Source organism: Sapajus apella, unplaced genomic scaffold, assembly GCF_009761245.1.
Source record: "Sapajus apella isolate SASKATOON/1434 unplaced genomic scaffold, GSC_monkey_1.0 scaffold66, whole genome shotgun sequence".
Taxonomy (NCBI): domain Eukaryota; kingdom Metazoa; phylum Chordata; class Mammalia; order Primates; family Cebidae; genus Sapajus; species Sapajus apella.
The window spans coordinates 1,997,817-2,018,682 of record NW_022437006.1 but is presented as its reverse complement, the minus strand read 5'-3'; the positions used below and the strand labels follow the sequence as shown (position 1 = coordinate 2,018,682).

Sequence of the window (20,866 nt, the reverse complement as noted above, 5' to 3'; positions counted from 1 at the left end):
ACAAAGATGTCTAAGCTCCCGGATGGACATGTGAAAGAAGGCAGGTTGGACATGTCACTAGGAAGTTCTTGCCTTTGAAACCATGCCCTTTGTGGACCCAGGAAGAGAAGTTAATTACATTCCCTCAAACTGACTGGATATATTTTGAGAGTATAAGAAACAGACTGTCCTAATAGATGAGCTGAGGCATGTGAGTGAAATAGGAATAGTCAAAAATAACTTGAAGATTTTGGTCTGAGCATCTGGGAAAATCAAGTTGAGACAAATGAAACCATTAATGGAGTGAGTTTCAGAGGCAAGAAGAGGATATCTGGACCTGTAGCATTTAAGGGTTCTATTAGAAATCTAAGTGGACATGTTCAGTAGGCAGCTAGGTAATGACTCGGGAACTCTGAAGTGGATCTGTGATATGTATTTACATTTGGGGTCCTCAGCATGTAGATCATGTCCTAAGCCAGAAGATGGTATCATCAAATAGTTTATATAGGAAAGAGAACAATAAAATTCTGAGTGATGAGGGATCAGAAACAGCCAAGTGGACTGAGAAGTAGAGGCTAGTAAAGTAGGAGGGAAGCCCAGAGGGTGGAACCTGGAAGCCAAGTGAGGAGAGTAAGTAATCTCCCAGGAGGGAGTAGCTGTCAGGTGACTGTGCTAAGGCCAGGTGATGAAGATTGTGAATGGAACCATGAATTTAGCAATGTGGGCGGGGACATAGTTCACATTTTCAAGAGTGATTGTGGTACAATATATGAAAACATGGTTAGAGTAAGTTTAAATAGAATTTAGATAGTGAATATATTGTCTTCAACTCTTTCAAAAAGCTTTGCTGCAAAAATGTTAGAGAAACAGAGCAGCACAGTGAGAGGAAGAGGGGTGAATAGAAAGTTCTTTTAACTTTACCTCCCAACTCAGACAACCCTTCCAACTCAGCAAAACCCCCATCCATTGATTCTGTCGTGATGTCATTATTCCAATATACTTGATATTTTTTTTTTCTTCTTTACTCAGTTTCAATTCCATAGTCAATCAGAGCCATTCTTGCATTTATCCTCAATTCTCTTGTTGCTTTCTACTTCTGTATTGCAGGGCAAAACCACAGCCCTAGCCAAATTCATTGCTCATGTCATCTCTACATTTGCACATGTGCAAGTGAACATGAATGGAAAAAATACAAACTCCCGTGGATCCACTTGAAATTCATGACCGCATTCTCCATTTCGCTAGCTAATGCTGCACAGTAGTCTGTTTCCCCTCTCAGTCTTTTGAGATTCACAAGACTGTTGTCTTAGTACATTTTCTGTTGGTCATAGCAGAATGTCAGAAGCTGGATAATTTATAAAGAAAATGAATGTATTTCTTACCGTTCAAAAAGCTTCGAAGTCCCTGGTTGAGGAGCCACATTTGGCGAGGCTCTTCCTGCTGGTGAGAACCCTCTGCAGAGTCCCAAGGTGGTGCAGAACTTGTCATGGCAAAAGGGCAGAGTGTGCTAACATGCTAGCTTATTTAGCTCTCTCTTCCTTTTCTTATAAAGCCAGCAGCTCCACTCCCATGATCATCCACGAATCCATTAACTCATTAATCCATTGGATTTAATCTATTCATACGGGCAGAGTCCTCATGCCCTGGTCACGTCTTACAGTACAGGCTCTGCTTCTCAACACTGCCACATCAGGGATTAAGTTTCAATGTGAGTTTTGGAGGGAACATTCAAACCACACCAACTCTTTATACCTTCTCATTTTTTTTTCAAACTTCTGTCACCTTCTTCCTCATTCTTAGTTTTAATTAGTGACCTTACTTCCCATTTTACTAAGAAAATTGAAGCAAATGGGAATCTAACTGAGCATATGATGAGAGTTTCTGATACAGATTTTAATATTAAAATAGAGAAAATTCTTTTAAACATTTAATTTATTAAATAATCAGCTGCTAAAGATATTTTTTTACTTTTCTTTGATTTCTCAAGCAATATCTAAGGTTAATTTAATAGATGGTAAGGACATTGAAAATTAGAGCGGGAGGATATATAGGTTTCCCAATTAGATGCTGAGATGTGAAGCCAGAGGATCTCTTTAGCCCAGGGTGGTGGTCCAGGACATGCTCACATAGAAATGACTTTGTGTCGTCACTATGGGAGGAAACCTAGACTTGAATTTGTCAAAACTAGAGAGTTTATTATGACATTTGCACTTCCCCTCCTTGTGTCCTGAATTCTAATAATAATAACTAATGCCAATATGAAAAAGGATAGTTGGGAAAGTCATATGTCATTTAATCTTCTCAAAAATTGTAAAGGAACCATTTTATAAATGAGAAAAATAAAGCTCAAACAAATTAAGTGATTCACCTAAATTTGCCCTCACAACATAGGGAAGCTGGAACCAAACTGTAGTCAGAGTCCAGTCCATCACTTTTTCTTCCTTATCTCTCTGTAAAAATCTTTAAACACTTTCTTCTGATAGGTGGGAAGAATTTGCCCATATTCCTGTGAATTTCCAGGACTCTACCCACATGTCAGCCAGAGCAGCTCTGTCTTTACATAGTCAACTTCTGGCCTCAGATTTTATTGGAAGAAAAGAGTCTATTACTGGTAAATATTTGAAAGTGACCATATTAAAACATGATACTCGTCTGCCATCAAGTAATATTGAGTATATCTAGCTACGCTCATTGTTCCAGGTAAGGTGGGAAAAGTTTTTCCTTCTCTGGGAGAGTGCTTGGACAGTGCTAGGTTTGAAGGATAAGATGGAATTTAGGTTGGTGCAAAAGTAATTGCAGCTTTTGCCATTCCTTTCAATAGCAAAAAATACAATTATTTTTGCACCAACCTAATACTAGGTTTGAAGGATAAGAATGGGGTAACAGTCAAATGACTTGCACTGTGATTGGTTGGATATTTGTGTGAGACTATATTGCCACTAATCACTGTCATCCTAAAAGAGAAAAAAAAAGCAAGAAGAAAAAGAAGATCTGTGTTGTCATGGCAATAGTTTAACATTGTAATAATTAAAGCCTGTCTTAACTGACTAGCTAAACTGTGACTTAAAATATGTGCTATTTACCCTATAATTAGGACACTGACTTACTAGAACAAAAATGTTACCACTTTTTTATTCTCATAAGGGACTTTACAGCTGCAAAATTATAATCAGAGTCATAAAGAAGAAATTACAGAGGAGAGAAAATTAAAATTTTATAATATTGAAAAGCATAAAGGAGTGTGAAATAATAGAATAAATCTATTAAAAAATAAGGAATTAAATTCTTAGAGGTTTTGCTCCCAAAAATCAAAAACTTCTTGCATAATTGAAAGTGATTTTAGCAAGAATATTAGATTCTCTATTCAATAAAATATTCTGAATATCTTAAGAATATTGAATATGCAAACTAGATTATACTAGACCCTTTTAATATTTCACAGCCATATGTACCATGTATATTCCTTTTTCTTTTTATTTTCATAAATTCTCTCTGACCTCTCCTAACCCTAATTTAAGCTCCCAATTCTTCATATCTGGGGTAGATTCAAGGTCAAAGTGCATTTTATGTCATGCCTAATGCATTAGAATGGCATATATCTGAAGAATCAAATCACTTCAAGATTTAAGCTAGCAAAGACTTACATGTATACTCACTTAAATACAGAAAGTAAAGTATTGAGTCATAAAGTCAGTATAGTTTCAATTAGGGACTAATATTCTCACCTGAGATAAAGTAGTTCTAGTATGTTTATATAGTAACAATTTTTCAATTATAGTCAAATTTTTAAATAGTCATTTTTAATACATGATATAGCACAAATTGCTTTACAAATTTTACTTCATTGCTATTTTCAAAATACATGTCATTTCTAATAAAATGTATCATAACTATAAACTTGATAAAACTTTTGTACACAATGTCTGATCACAATTTCATTTACAAATTAAACATTTGTGCTCTCTTCCAAGTTTTGATAACAAGTCAAAGAAGTTGAAAGCACCTCTAAAAACATATCTCAAGCTGTTTTAACCAAATGATCTTTGGATCTTAGTGGATTACATAATTATGTTATATATAATATTTAAGTGGAAAACATAAAATGATACTTTAATATTTTATATGGTTATTCAGTAGAATAATTTGTTTTTGAAGTAATTTAATCAAATAGGATAACCATTAATATGGCAGTATATATAGCATGGTGGTTAAAGGTGTGGCCAGTAGACCCAGACTGCCTCAGTGAAATTTTAATTTTAGCATCTGCCTAGCATCATGACTTTGAATACATTACTCACTTCTCTGTGCCTCAGTGACCTCACTTGTGAACATAATAGTCAGTACCTAATTGGATTACCTGAGGCTCGGTTGAGTTTATAGAGAATTTATACCCATACCTGCAACATCATAAGTACTCCTATGTTAGCTTTTACAGGCAAAATCTCAAGAGCAAGGGCATCCTAACTTTTTATTGTGAAAATATTGTAGTGCATATTTATTTTTCCTGCTTTTTATTATTTTTTATTTACTTCTAAATTGTATTAGACATTATTTTTTTCATATTCTAATTCTTGGCATACTTTAGCACTAATCTGATATTGAAATATCATTTTTCCTTAAGCCTTCTCTTTTTATCCATGTAATTCTCTGTGGCAGCATGCTAAAAGCTTCTCATTCTGAGGGTGAAGCTAAGCAGCATGTTTCGAAAACGCTGCAGTTTACTTTCATCTGTGACATCCTTCCACCACTTTACTAGTCTGATTTTCAATATGTGTACTGAACAATAGGTCCTTTAAACAAATGTTTGAGAAGTCTGTGACTAGCACAGTAGAAACGAACAGAGCTACTGATACTCTCACAGCTCATTTCGGTTTGTCTTCCTTATCCGTATGAAAGGGAACTATAGAAAGAGGTTGAATTACTTTCAGTACAGCCCTAAGCACTTCTTAAGGTGGTGTTTGAATTACTCCTCAATAGTTCAGTCCAGCTAAAGAAAATAAGCAATTTACATGTAAGAGAATGAACTTGGCAATACCTTAGTTATAATTCTGATTTTAACAAATTCTGTTTTATGAATACACATACTATTGATGCTGCCTTGTAAATATTTAGGCTCATAAAATTATTGAAGAACTATAGAATGGCAGAGAATCACAGAGTAAACTTAAGGCTAGAAAACACTTAATGCTTTCTACCTCAAGTGAGATACTAGACTTGAGGCAGAAATCTCACTTGAGGCAGAAATATTTTTCTTCAACATCTAACCTTTGTTCTACATTTCCAGGTTGAGGAAGTTCACTACTTCACTGTGTTAGATAGGTCGAGATGATTTTAAATGTTTCTTTATATTAAGCTAACATTTATCTTCCTGTACCTTCCATCAATTTTTAAATGCTGTCATGACAGTCCTTCTGCCATTAGAAGAGAGCCAGCCTTAATCCACCTTTACCCTATTCTTTAACTGCTTCAGCTTTCTAGGTCAACATCCTCAGCTCCTGTCATTACTTCTCAATGGTATTGTGCCCAGGCATCTCACTTCTGGGTGGTCACTAATTTGTAAACTCTTATTTACGAAAACAATCTTCCCATGCCTGTAATCCCAGAACTTGGGGAGGTAAGGTGGGCAGATCATTTAAGGTCAGGAGTTCGAGACCAACCTGGCCAATATGGTGAAACCGCATCTCTACTAAAAATACAAAGATTAGCCAGGCCCGGTAGCAGGAGCCTCTAATCTCAGCTACTCGGGAGGCTGAGGCAGGAAAATCACTTGAACCTGGGAGGCTGAAGTTGCAATGAACTGAGATAGCACCATTGCACTCCAGCCTGGGTGACAGAGTAAGAACCTATTTCAAAAAGAAGAAAAAAAAATCAATCTTCATGTGTGTATCAGTGAATTAAATATTAATCATGCAGTGTCATCCATATTACTTAGTGCTGTAACAGGTGTAGACCTGCTGCAATAGACAACAGAAGTGAATAAAGTATTTTGAAATGAATGTTCTCAGGGTTTACTGACTGGATATTAAGTGTAAGACAGAGCTGGAAGGAAAAAAGTCAGCTGAAGGTAACTAGAGAAAGCAAAGTATATGGTGATAAGGGTCTGGACTCCATAGCAATGGAAAAGGACTGGAATGAATAACTATATGAGATATTTCAAAGGAAAAGCAACAGGATTTAGAAAATTGGGTAAATCCTATGGGTAAAGGGAGAATGACTCAAAGCATACTTCATGCTTGAAAGCTTGAGTGACTGATAAAAATGTTAGTGCTATTGTCAGACATTGTGAGAGAAAAAAATGGATTTGTGAGCAAAAAGGAGAAAATGATGAGTTTGCTTGTGTTTGGGGTGAAATTAAGACATCTGTTTAGAAATCTTCCATAGAAATTTAGAGATATGGGACTAGAACTTTATGTAGCTGGGACTTATCTGAGGAACCATCAGATTTAAGACAATAATTACAGTCCAAGAACTGATGATTAGTCTGATGGACAGACTGAGGAGAAATGTAACAAAAGCCCTGGGCCTAAGCTTTGAGGAGACGTGTAGGTTGGCACAGTTCATGCCAGAATGCATGGAGGAAGTTTTAAAGAAGCAGATCTTTCATGCAAGTCACATTTAGAAGACATTAGTAAACTTATATATTTAATATTCTGGAAATGTTGACTAGATGAGTAGTCATAGTGACTATAGGAAATTCAGTCTAAGTTTTAGAAAAACTTGTTATATTGGACTCAGATTCTAAAATTCTACATTTGTTTTTATCCTTAGAGTTTCTGAAGACCACATCATGTTGAAAAAAAGAAAATGTACTCATTTTGATTTTGGCTATCACAACTATATATTCTTTTTAAAAGTAAATATTCATTTACTTAGATTAAGAATTAGAAATAACCATTATGAGAATATGTGGACTTATAATATGTTTTTCATTTTAATACTATAGTCACTGAAACGTGAAATTCATGAGACCCAAATATCCAGATGAAAAGAAACCAGCCATCAGAATGATTTTGTCCGTATAATGGTTACATTTAGATACACCAAGATGATTGATAACATTCACAATTTTACATGGAATATTGAACTTTGTTGCTAATTGTATTTCTTTAGAATTGTCTTTAATTGTGCATTTATAATTGAGGTACAAAATTGCAAAAGCATATAAAAATTAACATTTGCCAGCCAGGTATGGCTCACATGTGTTATCCCAGCACTTTGGGAGGCTGAGGTGGGAGGATCGCATGAGCCCAAAAGTTCAACACCAGCCTGGACAACATAGTAAGATTCTGTCTCTACAAAACATTTAAAAATTATCTGGGCAGATATGGTGGCCTGTAGTCCGAGCTACTCAGGAGGCTGAGGCCAGAGGACAGCTTGAGCTAAGGAGTTTTAAGCTACAGTGAGCTCTAATAGCACCACTGTACTCCAGCTGGGGTGACAGAACAAGACCCTGTCTCAAAAAAAGACAAAAAAGAACATTTAAGTGTTTCTGGAATTTTAAGAGACTTTTTCTTTGATTATTGTACTACTTTATTTTTTTTCAAAAGTAGTTCTTTGATTGTGTGTGTGTGTGTGTGTGTGTGTGTGTACGTATGTGTGTGTGTGTTTGTGTGTATCTAAGTAGATATAGATATCTTTTCACTATTCTGGGGGTGGGGGAGCGTTTATATACCACTGTATAACATTCTCGTCGAAATGATCTCCCTCAATGATTTTATGTGTATGTGTGTGTTCAGCCACAATTCCTTCCGAAGACACCTGCCGAGGCAAATGCAGGTTTCCAGTGTTGATTTTAGCATGGGCACGGAACCTGTTTTACAAAGAGGAGAGACAACAACCAGCATCGGGAGGATAAAGCCAGAACTCTACAAACAGAAATCAGTTGACTCTGAGGGCAACCAAAAAGATGTCAAAACCTGTGGGAAACTTAACTTTACCCTCCAGTATGATTATGAAAATGAACTTCTAGTTGTTAAAATTATCAAAGCCTTAGATCTCCCTGCTAAAGACTTCACGGGAACTTCTGACCCTTATGTGAAGATGTATCTTCTTCCAGATAGGAAAAAGAAATTTCAGACCCGTGTGCACAGAAAGACTTTAAATCCTCTATTTGATGAAACTTTTCAGTTTCCTGTAGCATATGATCAACTAAGCAACCGAAAACTACATTTCAGTGTGTATGATTTTGACAGATTTTCTAGACATGACATGATTGGGGAAGTGATTCTTGATAATTTGTTTGAAGTCTCTGATCTGTCCCGGGAAGCCACAGTATGGAAAGATATTCATTGTGCTACCACAGTAAGTAGTAATTCAACCAATATATTGTTTTTTATTTGACCTACAATGATATATGACTAGTTTACTCATATTATCAGAATAAGTCTTACAGAGTTATGTAATTTATGCCTTAGATCCTGCAAAGGTACGATTTCATTACTACCAATTATAATTCAGGTACCTAATGCTATATTGGTAACCCTAGTGATTGTGTAAATTAAAAAAAACAGTTCTTATAAACTAGTAGAACTGGTAGGCTATGTCTCCTTTAAAATATTTGTCTGTAACCTATCTCCAGCACCCAATTTCCTTATAGTTAGTATTGACTTTCATTATTTAAGATACTTTTGTTAATATCATTATTTTAGAAATTATTTCACTGTTTAAGAATAATTACTTCATTTATTAAGATAATCCATCAGATTAAACCTAAAATGTACTTTGATGGGGTGGAAAAGGACTTTGGAAAAGTCCTTGGTTTGATCTGAAACAACTCATTAATTCAGCTTTTGTAGAATACATAAAATTATGATATATGAAATGATCAGTGATAAAGAAGTAATCATTGTTTACACTGAAGCTTTTCTTTATTACAAACTACTTTTTCCGATTATAAAATAATACCAATTTTTAGTAGTGAACATTTTAAAAACATAACACAAAGCATGAAATTAAAATAATCTACAATGCTACACATTATATATAATATTTTGGCATATTGCTTTCCAATTATTTGCCATTCATATTTTAAAATAATAAGACCATACTAAGTTTAAATTTTTTCACGCCAATTTCCTTTCATTCTGTATTTGTTGTAGTGCATGATGTTGAAATAGGTGATCCATTTATTTAACCATTTTCTTACTGTTAGACAGTTGAGTTAGGCATAAATTTTGTTACATGAAAAATTGTGTTCTTTTTTCATAAATCTGTTTTTTTTTTCAAGATTATTTGTCCAGCATAGGATTATAGAAGTAGAATTAGATAACCGATCTCTTAGGTGAGACCACACATTTTAGTTTATTAGTTTTTAAATGGGGACGTTTAATATTTTACCATCAGGTTGTTTCTATGCATTTATCGTCTTTTGTTTGAGTTGTATCAAAATTTATAAGTTTAGAATGTTGAATTTTTGAAGAGAGAGACAGGATTATTTAAAACATAAGCAAACTTTTTTTTTATTCAAAAATATCTCGTTTTGTGTTTTCCAGTTATGAATGTTTTACTAATTACAATCAGTATGTAGGATAATTATATTGTCATTATATGGAGAAATTAATTTAAAATTCTATCATTATAACATTTTTAGTTGTTGGATTTTTGTGTTGTGATATCTGTTAGGGAACAAAGAAGAAATTTTGGAAGTGGATCGTATTTCAAAAGCACAGTGGGGCTCTTTTGATTTCACATTCGTGTTCATTTTATTACCTATATTCCCACAGGGAAAATATGATGAATAGTGATTTTTATTGTACTTAAAAATAACACCTTCTAGAATACAAATGCAAATGGAAATTAATTGTTAGATTATTTCTCTTGATTCCTCAATCTTATTACTTTTTATTTATTTAACAAATATTTACTATTAAATACCTATTTATTTATCTTTTTAAAGTACCTATTTATCTTTGGCATGCTCTAAGTACTAGAGTTGCAACAAACAAATTTCTTTTTTTTTGGAGACGGAGTTTCGCTCTTGTTACCCAGGCTGGAGTGCAATGGTGCGATCTCGGCTCACCGCAACCTCCGCCTCCTGGGTTCAAGCAATTCTCCTGCCTCAGCCTCCTGAGTAGCTGGGATTACAGGCACGCACCACCATGCTCAGCTAATGTTTTGTAGTTTTAGTAGAGACGGGGTTTCACCATGTTGACCAGGATGGTCTCGCTCTCTTGACCTCGTGATCCACCCGCCTCAGCCTCCCAAAGTGCTGGGATTACAAGCGTGAGCCACCGCGCCCGGCCTGCAACAAACAAATTTCTATAAAAAACTGAAATATGTTCTGTACATATATTCAGGTTCAGAGGTAAATAATCTGCATGTAAAGTCTAAAAATTAGTATAATTGACTAGGAGATTGGCAGTGGATTCTTTTAATGATTAATTCATCATTGTATTCTTTTTTATTATGATTATACTTTAAGTTCTGGGGTACATGTGCAGATTGTGCAGGGTTTTTTTTTACATTCATATGTTTTCCAAACTGGTTCTACTTAGGAAAAAGTAGGAGTTCCTTATGGAAACTTTAGTGTCTTACTGCTAATAATATTTATTTATTGTTTGGTAAATATTAATGAATTACTTAAATTTCTTTCCAACTCTCCCATATGCCTTGTATATTAGTTTCTTATTTCTGCTGTAAAAGTTACCACAAATTTAGCATTTTACAGTTTCATTAGAAATCTGAAATGGATCATACTAAATAAAATAGTACGATATATTTAGTACTATTTTATTAAATAAAATGAAGGTGGTTGGCAGGGCTGCATTCCTTTCTGGAGGCTCTTGGAGAGAGCCATTTTCTTGCCTTTTCCTGATTCCGGAGGCCACAGGCATTAATTCCCTTATACTGGGCCCAAGTGTAATCTCTGAAAATCTCCCCATCTCAAAGTCCATAATCTTAATCACATCCACAAAGTCTCTTTTGCCATTTAAGTAACATTATTCACAGATTCCAGGAATTAGGACATGGCCATCTTTGGGGCTACCTTTATTCCACCTGCCACATCTGCAGACATTCTTATTACAGAATTCTGAATATAAAAAGAAGTAGACAGAAAATAAAATATATTATTAGATTATTCTAATAAAAGGACATTCTCCTTTAACTAGACATTGAACCACACATTGTTCAGGATGTTGCTTTTGGGTGTTTTGGTTGGTAACATAGTAATGAAACCTAAATTTCTAGACTATGTGGACAAAATTAATATTATGGTTAAGGTAGTATTTAATTAAAATTTCTGTTCGGCCCTCAAAAAATCATTAAGCAACGTTATATCTTCTTATTAGTAAAAATGAAAAAAAAAATGATGTAGGTGGAAATTTCTTTAAGAAACTTTCTTTTTCTATTCACACATCATGAATTTTTAATAATTTCATGAAGACATTATTGAGTCTTCTAGAAAAAATGGAGAATAAGAAGAAATAAATAAAAATAAATGTAGCATATGCTCTCACTTAAGTCCTGTGGAAACCTACAAAGGCAAATCCAACTATGCAGACACAGATATAAAAGAGTTTATGTAACAAATAAAATAAATATTGGATTACAAGACTATTGGCCAGGCACATTGCCTATAATCCCAGCACTTGGGAGGCCGAGGTGGATGGATCACCTGAGGTCAGGAGTTCGAGACCAGCCTGGCTAACATGGTGAAACCTCATCTCTACTAAAAATATAAAAATTATCTGGGCATGGCAGCACGCACCTGTAGTCCCAGCTCCTTGGAAGGCTGAGGTAAAAGAATCCTTTGAACCTGGGAGGCAGAGGCTGCAGTGAACCAAGATTGTGCCACTGCATGCCAGCCTGGGCAACAGAGTAAGACTTTGTCTCAAAAAAAAAAGTTTTTATTTGAAATAATCATTTATGAGATTTTTAAAGAGTACCTTTATATAATTGCAAATCTCCAATTTAATTTAGACCAATATTTACTGGGGAAAAAATACCATTTTGCTATCAGTTTGAAAAGCAATAGCTGATATATCTTTAATTTTTAATGATTCTTCTTAGTATCATTAAGTCTTGGTTTATTATCATATTGTTGTAAATGCCATGATTCTCTTCTTCCTTCTTCATGCTAATTACATAATTATATCTCATAATTGTTGAAAAAAGACTCTGAGAATCAGACTAGCTGCTTTTGTGATTGTTGTTTTTAAGTGTGTTAAGCATCTCATTCCTACAAATTTTCATCACAGAGTCTCTGTAATATTTTCTTCCCACAGATCCAAAGGCCTGTGCATGGACTTATCCAAAAATATCGTCCAAAAACAGTTCATTCCCTGAAATTTTCTGTTCTATAGCATTTGATTCAAATAACTTGAATTTGATTACATGAATATTTACTGAAAACTTTCTATTAACAAAGTTTATATTTCGTTCTAAAATTGCAAGAAAGACTAAAATACAAGTTTTACTCAAGGACTTTAACAGAAGAGGCAAATAACAAAGAAAGAAGTGTATGCCTGAGTGTAAATTATATAATCGTTTCCTAATACCCTCCACAAATGTGGTCCTGTCTACACACACACACACACACACACACACACACACACACTTTTTGATACAGATTATATCCATATGAAAATAATATTTCAGATGGCCTTTCAATGATGATAGATTTCTGAGGAAAGAAATTGCATGATCCTTGAAGAAAAAACGGCATGAGGAAAAGGAAATAAATTGAGACTATAGCATGTTTTCAGGGGGCAAAGAAGTAGAGTGTGAATATAAAATGAAGAGACTAAAGGGAACCCAAACCAGAATGTTATGTTTAATCTATAAGAAGACCTTTAATGTCATAGGAGTTTATACTTATTTTGTTTTTTATTAGAAGAGTGAAATCACTGAAGCCATCATCTCCTATGGCAACCCATGTGTACAGTGGATAGGAGTGGGAGATTGTGAGATGTAGTGGTCAGGTAGGAATCGAGCACAGACTAGATGAGATGAACAAAGCCTGATTGAGGCTGGTAGCAACGGGAATGGAAAGAACAATGCTAATGGAAGCATTGTCTGCTGCACTTATTTAAACATTCTGCAGGTATTTATCCTATGTCAGCCACCACCCTTTGAGCTTCTGGAAAGCAGAAATCATCTTGCAGAATATGAGTGCTTAGTGGTTACAGAATATGAGTGCTTAGTGGTTGATGAATAAATAACTTAGCAAATTTTCATATGAGGTTACATGTGGAGTTATATAAATACAGATCTACCACTACCAGAGGAAAAAATAATGTGATGTTGTACCCTATCGTTATGCTCAGGTGTACTTTGTTAATGTTAGCTACTTTTTGTAGACAAATTCTTTTTAATATTCAGGGTATGGCACCCATATATGAGAAATAAAGCTGGAACATTTTAAATTTATTAACAAAAATGTTACCAGGTTGAAACAAGAGGCACATATTTTGTATTTATGATTTCATTAATAATAAATTACATAAGAATTAATATTTTTCAGGAAGTAGCAATTGTTTTGAAATTTGATATGGACAAAAAAACAATGAAGGTGAATCTTTTTTCTGTGCAAAAATTTAGTTTTCACTTTAGCAATCATCCTATATATATCACAAATATGGCAAGCCAACCACCTCTAGTACTAGCATAGAAACATCTCCAGCATAGGGAATAATCATATTAAAAAGCAGTGTATCCTGTGCTGCTATTTCTGAAAGGTAAAGGAGAAATACATATTTAGATTTAGTTATACATACAAAAAAGTCTATGTAAAGACACACACGAATTTAATAGTAGGAGTTACCTATTGGCAACTGTATAGAATGAATATATGGTAGAAATTGGATGAATGACTATAGAAAAAGAATGATTTGCAGCATGCGCTTTATATACATTTTATGTTTAAGCTATTATGTATAACATTATTGAAATGTTTAGTTTTTTCAGAATATCAATATCTATGAAGACTTTTTTTTTTTTTTTTTTTTTAGACAGAGTCTCACTCTATCCTCTAGGCTGGAGTGCAGTGGTGCAATCTTAGCTCACTGCAGCCTCTGCCTCCATGGGTTCCAGTGATTCTCCTGCCTCAGCCTCTCAAGTAGTTGGGATTACAGGTGCATACCACCACATCCAGCTAATTTTTGTAATTTTAGTAGAGACGAGGTTTCACCATGTTGGCCAGGCTGATCGCGAACCCCTGACATCAAGTGATCCACCTGCTTCAGCCTCCCAAAGTGCTGGAATTACAAGCATGAGCCACCACACCTGACCAAGACTAATGTATTTTGAATATTTAAATGTAGTTTTTCCATGCAAATGCAAGAAACCATCGAAAGTATAGGTAGACAAGAAAAAGATTTCCTTTTTTTAAACAGAACTACCTTCATTTTGCATATTTATTTATGTACTTACCTATTCAGTTAACTTTTTTTTTTAGCACCAACTGTGTCCTACACACTTTAAAATTGTTGTGAGTAAGGAAGTTGCTTGTGTGTATCACATTGACTTGCTTACAGGTATAAAATGTTTGAATCTATTATATTCTAACTAAGCATCTGTCAGGTATTGTTTGAAAGAGTAGACCTTGATAGGACACAAAGCAACTGTTATATTCATTGTATCAGCCATTCAAAGTATTGGATGTATCTGCTGAGCTTCAGTTTGAAGTAACATATTTTATTACACATTACTAAAATTTTTTTAATATTTAAAATTCTTTTTAGTCTAGAGATTCTTTTTAATTCTACCCTCAATCATCCATCGGAATAATACTATATATTTTTTGCATTTAGCTATCAATGAATTATCTTCTGAAGTTCATTAACTATGAAATATGTATCAGCTAATCACATTTTAAAGATGGCAAAATCCCAGTTTTATTTTAAGGAAAAGAGTGTGATGGAAAGTGGGGCAGTAGGGAGCAAACCTTTCTGATCAGGGGCTATCTGTCTTACCAGGTCTCCTGGAGTATAACAGATAGTATTGTAGCTATAGACGTGCAGGTTGGGACAATTAATCCACATCTGCTCCTCTCTGAACATTCCTAGTTTTCTATTTCATCTCTGCAGTAAACCTGGCCTTGGAGTGTCACAGTTTACACATCTGCTATTCGGCCACCAGTAACTGATGATAGATTAACTCAAATAATGCAAGTAAATTCCATAAACCTATATGTCAGGTCTTTTAGTTATTTTGTTAGAATTGATGGGAAGCATCTATGTTGCAATTTAAAATTAAATTTAACTTCACTTTAAACATAATAGAGTCCTTCATGTGCTATCATAAGGTCATGAGAGTTCAGTTCCCAAGTATGATTTTTCTTGGCTTTAACATCTGCCTAACTCAGGCAGCCTACTTAAGGGAGCTTTGTCTCATGATTAATATTAAATAAATCATCATAGTTTATTGTAGTATTTTCATATTAGATCACATCTATGCACATTTAGAGAACAAGGTTTTGTGGTCTGATCAATGTGTTTTGACTACTTTAGCTTTCATGGGAAGGATTGCAGGTAAGTGGCTGTAAAATAGCCCACAACAATGATTATATTAGCCTTTTATGAGCAGTTTAAATAGCAGCTTCCTGTAACATTGATTACAGGCTTCTGTTTTACAAAACAAAAAAAGTCAAAGATAATACAAATCTGAAACATAAATTTGTGCCACCAGTTTTAAATGTAATTCAGCATTGATGCCATACTTTTTAGATAAACCAAGAATTAATTGCTGGGTAAGTACAATATAATATTTAGGCTCATTGGAAGGATGTCATTCGAAAATGAGTTTCCAAGCAGCCACTTGAGGAATAGCTCCCAACCATATTTTAGTCATAATATTTGGGGTTATTTGTACAGCAAAAGGAAGATTTTAGCCTAAAGTCATAGCATCTACATAATTTCTCATTTAAATTCCTACCTGGTTGTCCTGGTAAAGATTATAATCCTCATCTAGCTTTCCCACTATATCCTTGGGACTGTCTCTTTCTCTTTGTCTGTAGTTAGAGGCAATATAGCGTCTAAGTATTTAATTAATGAAGCACTGAAGTCTGTAACAAACCCACATTGCTTTATATTCCTGCTGTGTCACTTACCTGTGTATGGCTTGACCACATTACTAAACCTCTCTAAGTGTTAATTATAATATCTGTAAAATGGGAATTATGAGAAAGCTAACCATAGCTTGTTGTTAGGACTAAATAACATAAGTGCTATTTGTAAATGTATCCATATATACGATAGGATATATTTTGTGGCGGGTTTTTGGTTATTGTTGAGGTAGCTATCATATTAGAAGGAACAGAGACCTTGATGCTAAAAATTATATCATAGTAGTAGTAATATTATCATAAGGGATAATTTAGATGTTATATTTTTCTATTCAAGTTGGAAAGTTTTGAGTTAGGGATCCTTTAAATCTTTTTGATTACTGTGTGCTATGATTCAGTGAGTAGATACTGTTGCTTCTTTTTATGATGTATGATGTATATACTCATAATGCCATCTGGCCTGGCCCTCATCTCCTACCTGGAGAGGGTATATCAATTATTTTTCACACATTCATTGAGTATTTTGGTGTCTTCATTTCTCTCCACTTCCACTCGGGGTATTATTACCCTCCTGAGCACCCTATTCCACTGCCTATCCTTCTTATCCCTTCCAATTTCTGACTCTACCTATTCTTTGTGATCTGGCAGTTAGTTCTAACTTTCCCTGCTTGTTTCCACCACCCTCCTATATGACTTCTCTGCATCAATTTCACCTCACTCAAAGCAATAGGTTTCCATGTCTGCAAGCTTTCTTATTGACTGATACCTCTGCCTGAAATGTCCATTGTCCCTGTTTCTGCCTGGGAAGCCTCACTCACTCATCTTTTTATTTTCAACTCAGACACATATTCTCTTCTCTTCCCTGGGAGAGTCAGTCTTCTCCCAAGGGAAAGGCTCTCTTCCCTTTCCATTAGGCATTTCATTCCTTCACCAGTCTGCATCTTATAAAACCTCAGGAGCTGAAGATGCTGGATATCTCCTGTGTGTGTCTTTAGGTTCAGTCTTTGCTGTTCTCCACCCTGTTTGGTGCCTCAAAAGGCTAGTTGGTTTGGTTCAGACTTTCTGTCCTGAGGCAAGAGTCTCTGCCTTCTGGCAAGAAATATTAGGGCAGAAGAATTACCTTGGGAAACATGTATCTGTCCATTGCTCTCTTCCCCTGCAAGAAAACCTCAGGCTGTACATGCCCCTCATCTGAGGGTAGAGTTTTTCTCAAAGCGGGCTTTTCTTCTGACCACTTTCTTTCTGGATCAAGGTAATTGTCCCCACTTGCTCTTTGAGTCCTAGTGGTCATGACAGCCTGTGCTGTTACCACTCCAGGGTAACTACCTCTTGTGGTTTCCTCCTCCCAGTTCACATATCTGTGCATAACCTCTTCATGAGGCCCTCTGGAATATCTCTAATTTGTGTGTGCCATCTGTTTCCTGCTGGATCCCTGACGATTCTCTAAAGAAAGAAAATGTTTCCTAATTACAAACAGGTTAATTTCCTATAACCTTTCTGGACCATGCTGTGTATCTGACTGTGTATCTATGTGCTCATTACCTTCGCAGAAATCAAATTAGACCTTTAAAGGCTGGTGATAAGACAAGGCTTCAACCACAAAGTAAGAAATAGCCATGACCATTGCTAAAACACTCTACTCTTTTACTACATAAGGAACTTCAAAGGATCGCCGTAAATGTGGAATCCCACATTTCATTGCAAATGAAAAAGTAAGAATTTCTGCCTCTTAAAATTCAGATTTCAGACACTGATTATCTATCATTTATTAAGAACAGCCTGGAAAAATAACTCTGTTTATGTTAATTTCATAGGTTCCAAAACATATTTTTATGTTCCCAGTTTCTTTCCTTAGGAATTTAAAATATACTTATAAAATGTTACAGATGTATCTGCTTTTTAAGTAGAATATTCTGAATGTAAATTGTCCTTTTCTTAACAGTAGTGATCTTTGTGATCATTAATTTTATAAACTTAAAAAGCAGATTTTCGTTTCTGTCCAATGCCCTCTTATATTTCACTATTTCATCTCTGTTATAAGTTTGCTTGCTTCCTGCATTCCTTACTGCTCCAATTCGTTGCTTTCAGGTTGAATAATCAAATATTCAAATTATATAATTGTATATAAATAAAATCATTATCTTAAATCATGACCTGAGATCTTGTTCTCAGAGTAAAGTACATAAGATTTGTAATAGGTCAGACGTCTTTTCATGCTACCTTTACTACCTTAAAAGTTCATGGGCATATTCTGGGAAGGATTTTGAGAGTGCCATGTCTAGATCATATAATCATTATTTTAGAATCGGTAGAGAGACCAAGTTTAATCCTTTCTTTTTATAGTTTAGAAAACTGAAGCCCAAGGATGTTAAAAAATAATTTAAATTCACAAAGCTGATTAGTAGAAGAGCCAGAACTAGGTTTTATATCTTTCATTCCTAGTTCAGCCATTTGCCCTGAATGTTATTAGAGTTTTATCTTACTTAAAATATACAAAAGAGAAAAGAATTGAATTTTCTTGTGAAACATGGAAGTCCAGAATTGAAATAACTAAATACTTCTATAGTTTGAATATTAAAAATTTGGAATAAAATACTTGTGGCAAAAACATACACATAAGACTTTTAAAACTTATAATCTTGACAAATCTATCTTGTAATTGATGTGCATAGAGAACTAAGCCAAGCTTTTCTTTGCCTTATTTTTAAAAACTGTTGGAGTCTATTATTTCAGAAAATGTCCAAGCAATTTTTCTCTCTTAGATGGAATTAACAAAATATTCATATTTGGATTATTATTCGGTCAGCTGTGTCCTGGTATATTTTAATGCTTGAAGGTTGTAGGAAATAAAGAGAAGCTATTTAACTTCTAATTCTCTAGCAACACACATGAGCCTATTGTGAGTTCTAGGAATTTAGTGTGGTTCCAAAGATACTGTTTAAAGTTGTTCTGTTTCTCCCTTGCATTTAACCAGTATGATTATTAGTTATTAACACACTCTTATATAGTGAAAAGAACATGCAGATGCTTTTTAAATGTAAATGTTCAGAATAATTCTTCTCCTCTGTAACAGGCTGCATTAAGCAGTTTGCTATAAATCAAGTATCTGATTTTCTAATTTCTAAAAAAATGCCTTCAAAGAAATATAATACTTCATTTGCTGGTTTTGAAATCCAAGACCATGAAGACAGTTTTGCTTTTCTGGAAATTAAAATTGTAGGCACAGAGAGAAGCAGGAAAGTACAGGAATTAAAATATTAATGAATACACTTTCATTAGAATCCTGGGATGGCAACCTTTAGCTGTATCACTTTTAATAAGTTCCTTAACATTTCTGAAATTGTCTCTTCATCCACAAAAAGATTTATAATAATATCAACCCAAAAGGAATATTTTGAAAGTAAAATTAGATAATAAATGTAAAATGTTTGCAAAATTTAAAGTTTCTAGTTGTCAGTTATCTCCTACATGCTATCATGCTCACACAAAACACCTTCTTCTTAACCACTCGACTGCTAATATCCCAGCTACTTCTGTGTCCTAAAGTTCTTGCCCTAATATTTAGATTTCTTAAATGTATCACCCTCATATTTTGAAAAAATGAATGAGAGTTACTTATGCCTTACCTCTTTTCCTAAATCTTAAAAATAGAATAAAATATGACAATATTATACAAGACTATGCCATGACATAAATTGGATTAAGTCCTGCGCATTTAATTCTGTAAACCAGAGACCTTACAGACTGGATACCAATTTTGTTCATGCTTTTATAGTGCTTTTAAGTTTTTAAATATCTATAATCTCACACCCTATGGTAACAAAAGGGACACTGCCACCTATCAAATACCAGTCTACAGAAGGGCATAGATAACGGGACACAGAAAATTGTGCCCAATCACGATGTTACCATGACAAGTAGACTGTTAATGCTCTAAAATATAATCTACTTATATAGAGAAGAGCAAGGATCTTACACTCTTCAACCCAGTAAACTTTTGTTCAGTTCTCCTGTTTACCGGACACTCTTCCTGGTGTCTTAGGACATAAAATGTCCCTTTTCTATAAGGCCTACTTTCTAGAAAAGAAGACAGATAATAATGAAGGAAATATACAATATGCACATGAATGAAGACATGTGCTATATGAAACATGAGGGAGGGTAGGAGGAAGGCAGTGGTAGTAGAGTGGCCAATGAGAGCGATGGGAGATTAAATCAGAGAAATAGCCATGAGTCAGGTTATCTAGAGTCTTCAGGCCATGGAAAGAGCTTTGGGGTTTATTCTGAGTGACATTTGAGAACACTGATGGCTTTTGTTCAGAAGTGAGCCATGGAATCCCTCAGAATCAGTAAGATCTCTGGCTATTATATGGAAGATAAACTTTGAAACCAGAAGTGGAACCTTGTCAATCAATTTAAGACAGACTCTGAAATAGTGAAGCCAAGTTCATCCTGTCTAGGTGTCTACATACAGCAATACTTAGAGGGACTCCTTTAATTAAGAATTTTGTAAAGATATTGAAAAGCATCCAACACTAAGGAGAGTTGTATATAGTTTATTGAACAAGTTTTCATGCCCCTATCTATAAATGATGATGAAAGTTTGAGAATAAGTCTCTGGTTTATTTCACTGAGAAGCTTATGATTATCTCTTAACCAGTATGTTGAAGGGAAGAGTTGTTATGAAATTTGTATCCTCTTTTGTGTCTCAGGTTGCTCTTGTCTCAGTGTCTATGTTGGGCTATTCCGTCATTACTTCATAGTCTTCATTACACAGCCAATTTTGAGACTTGATTAGTTATATCAAGGAAAGATTGTTTTAAGGCCTTAGCTCTGTCACTTTGTGGCTCCTGATAGCTAAAGTCCATGGTTGTGTTGGATAGG

The 20,866-nt window shown here is 34.6% G+C and overlaps 1 protein-coding gene across 4 annotated transcripts in view; it reads left to right on the top strand.

Moving 5' to 3' along the window:
- The window catches only part of SYT10 (synaptotagmin 10), a 93,742-nt gene that overhangs the window by 21,263 nt on the left and 51,613 nt on the right, over positions 1-20,866 (top strand). For all 4 annotated transcript variants that reach the window (XR_004259918.1, XR_004259919.1, XR_004259920.1 and 1 more), the window contains exon 3: positions 7,716-8,280. Coding sequence is in view for 1 of the 4 variants with exons in the window: in XM_032248306.1 (XP_032104197.1) it covers positions 7,716-8,280 (565 nt within the window). In the remaining 3 variants the exon portion in view is untranslated. The remainder of the gene's footprint in view (positions 1-7,715; positions 8,281-20,866) is intronic.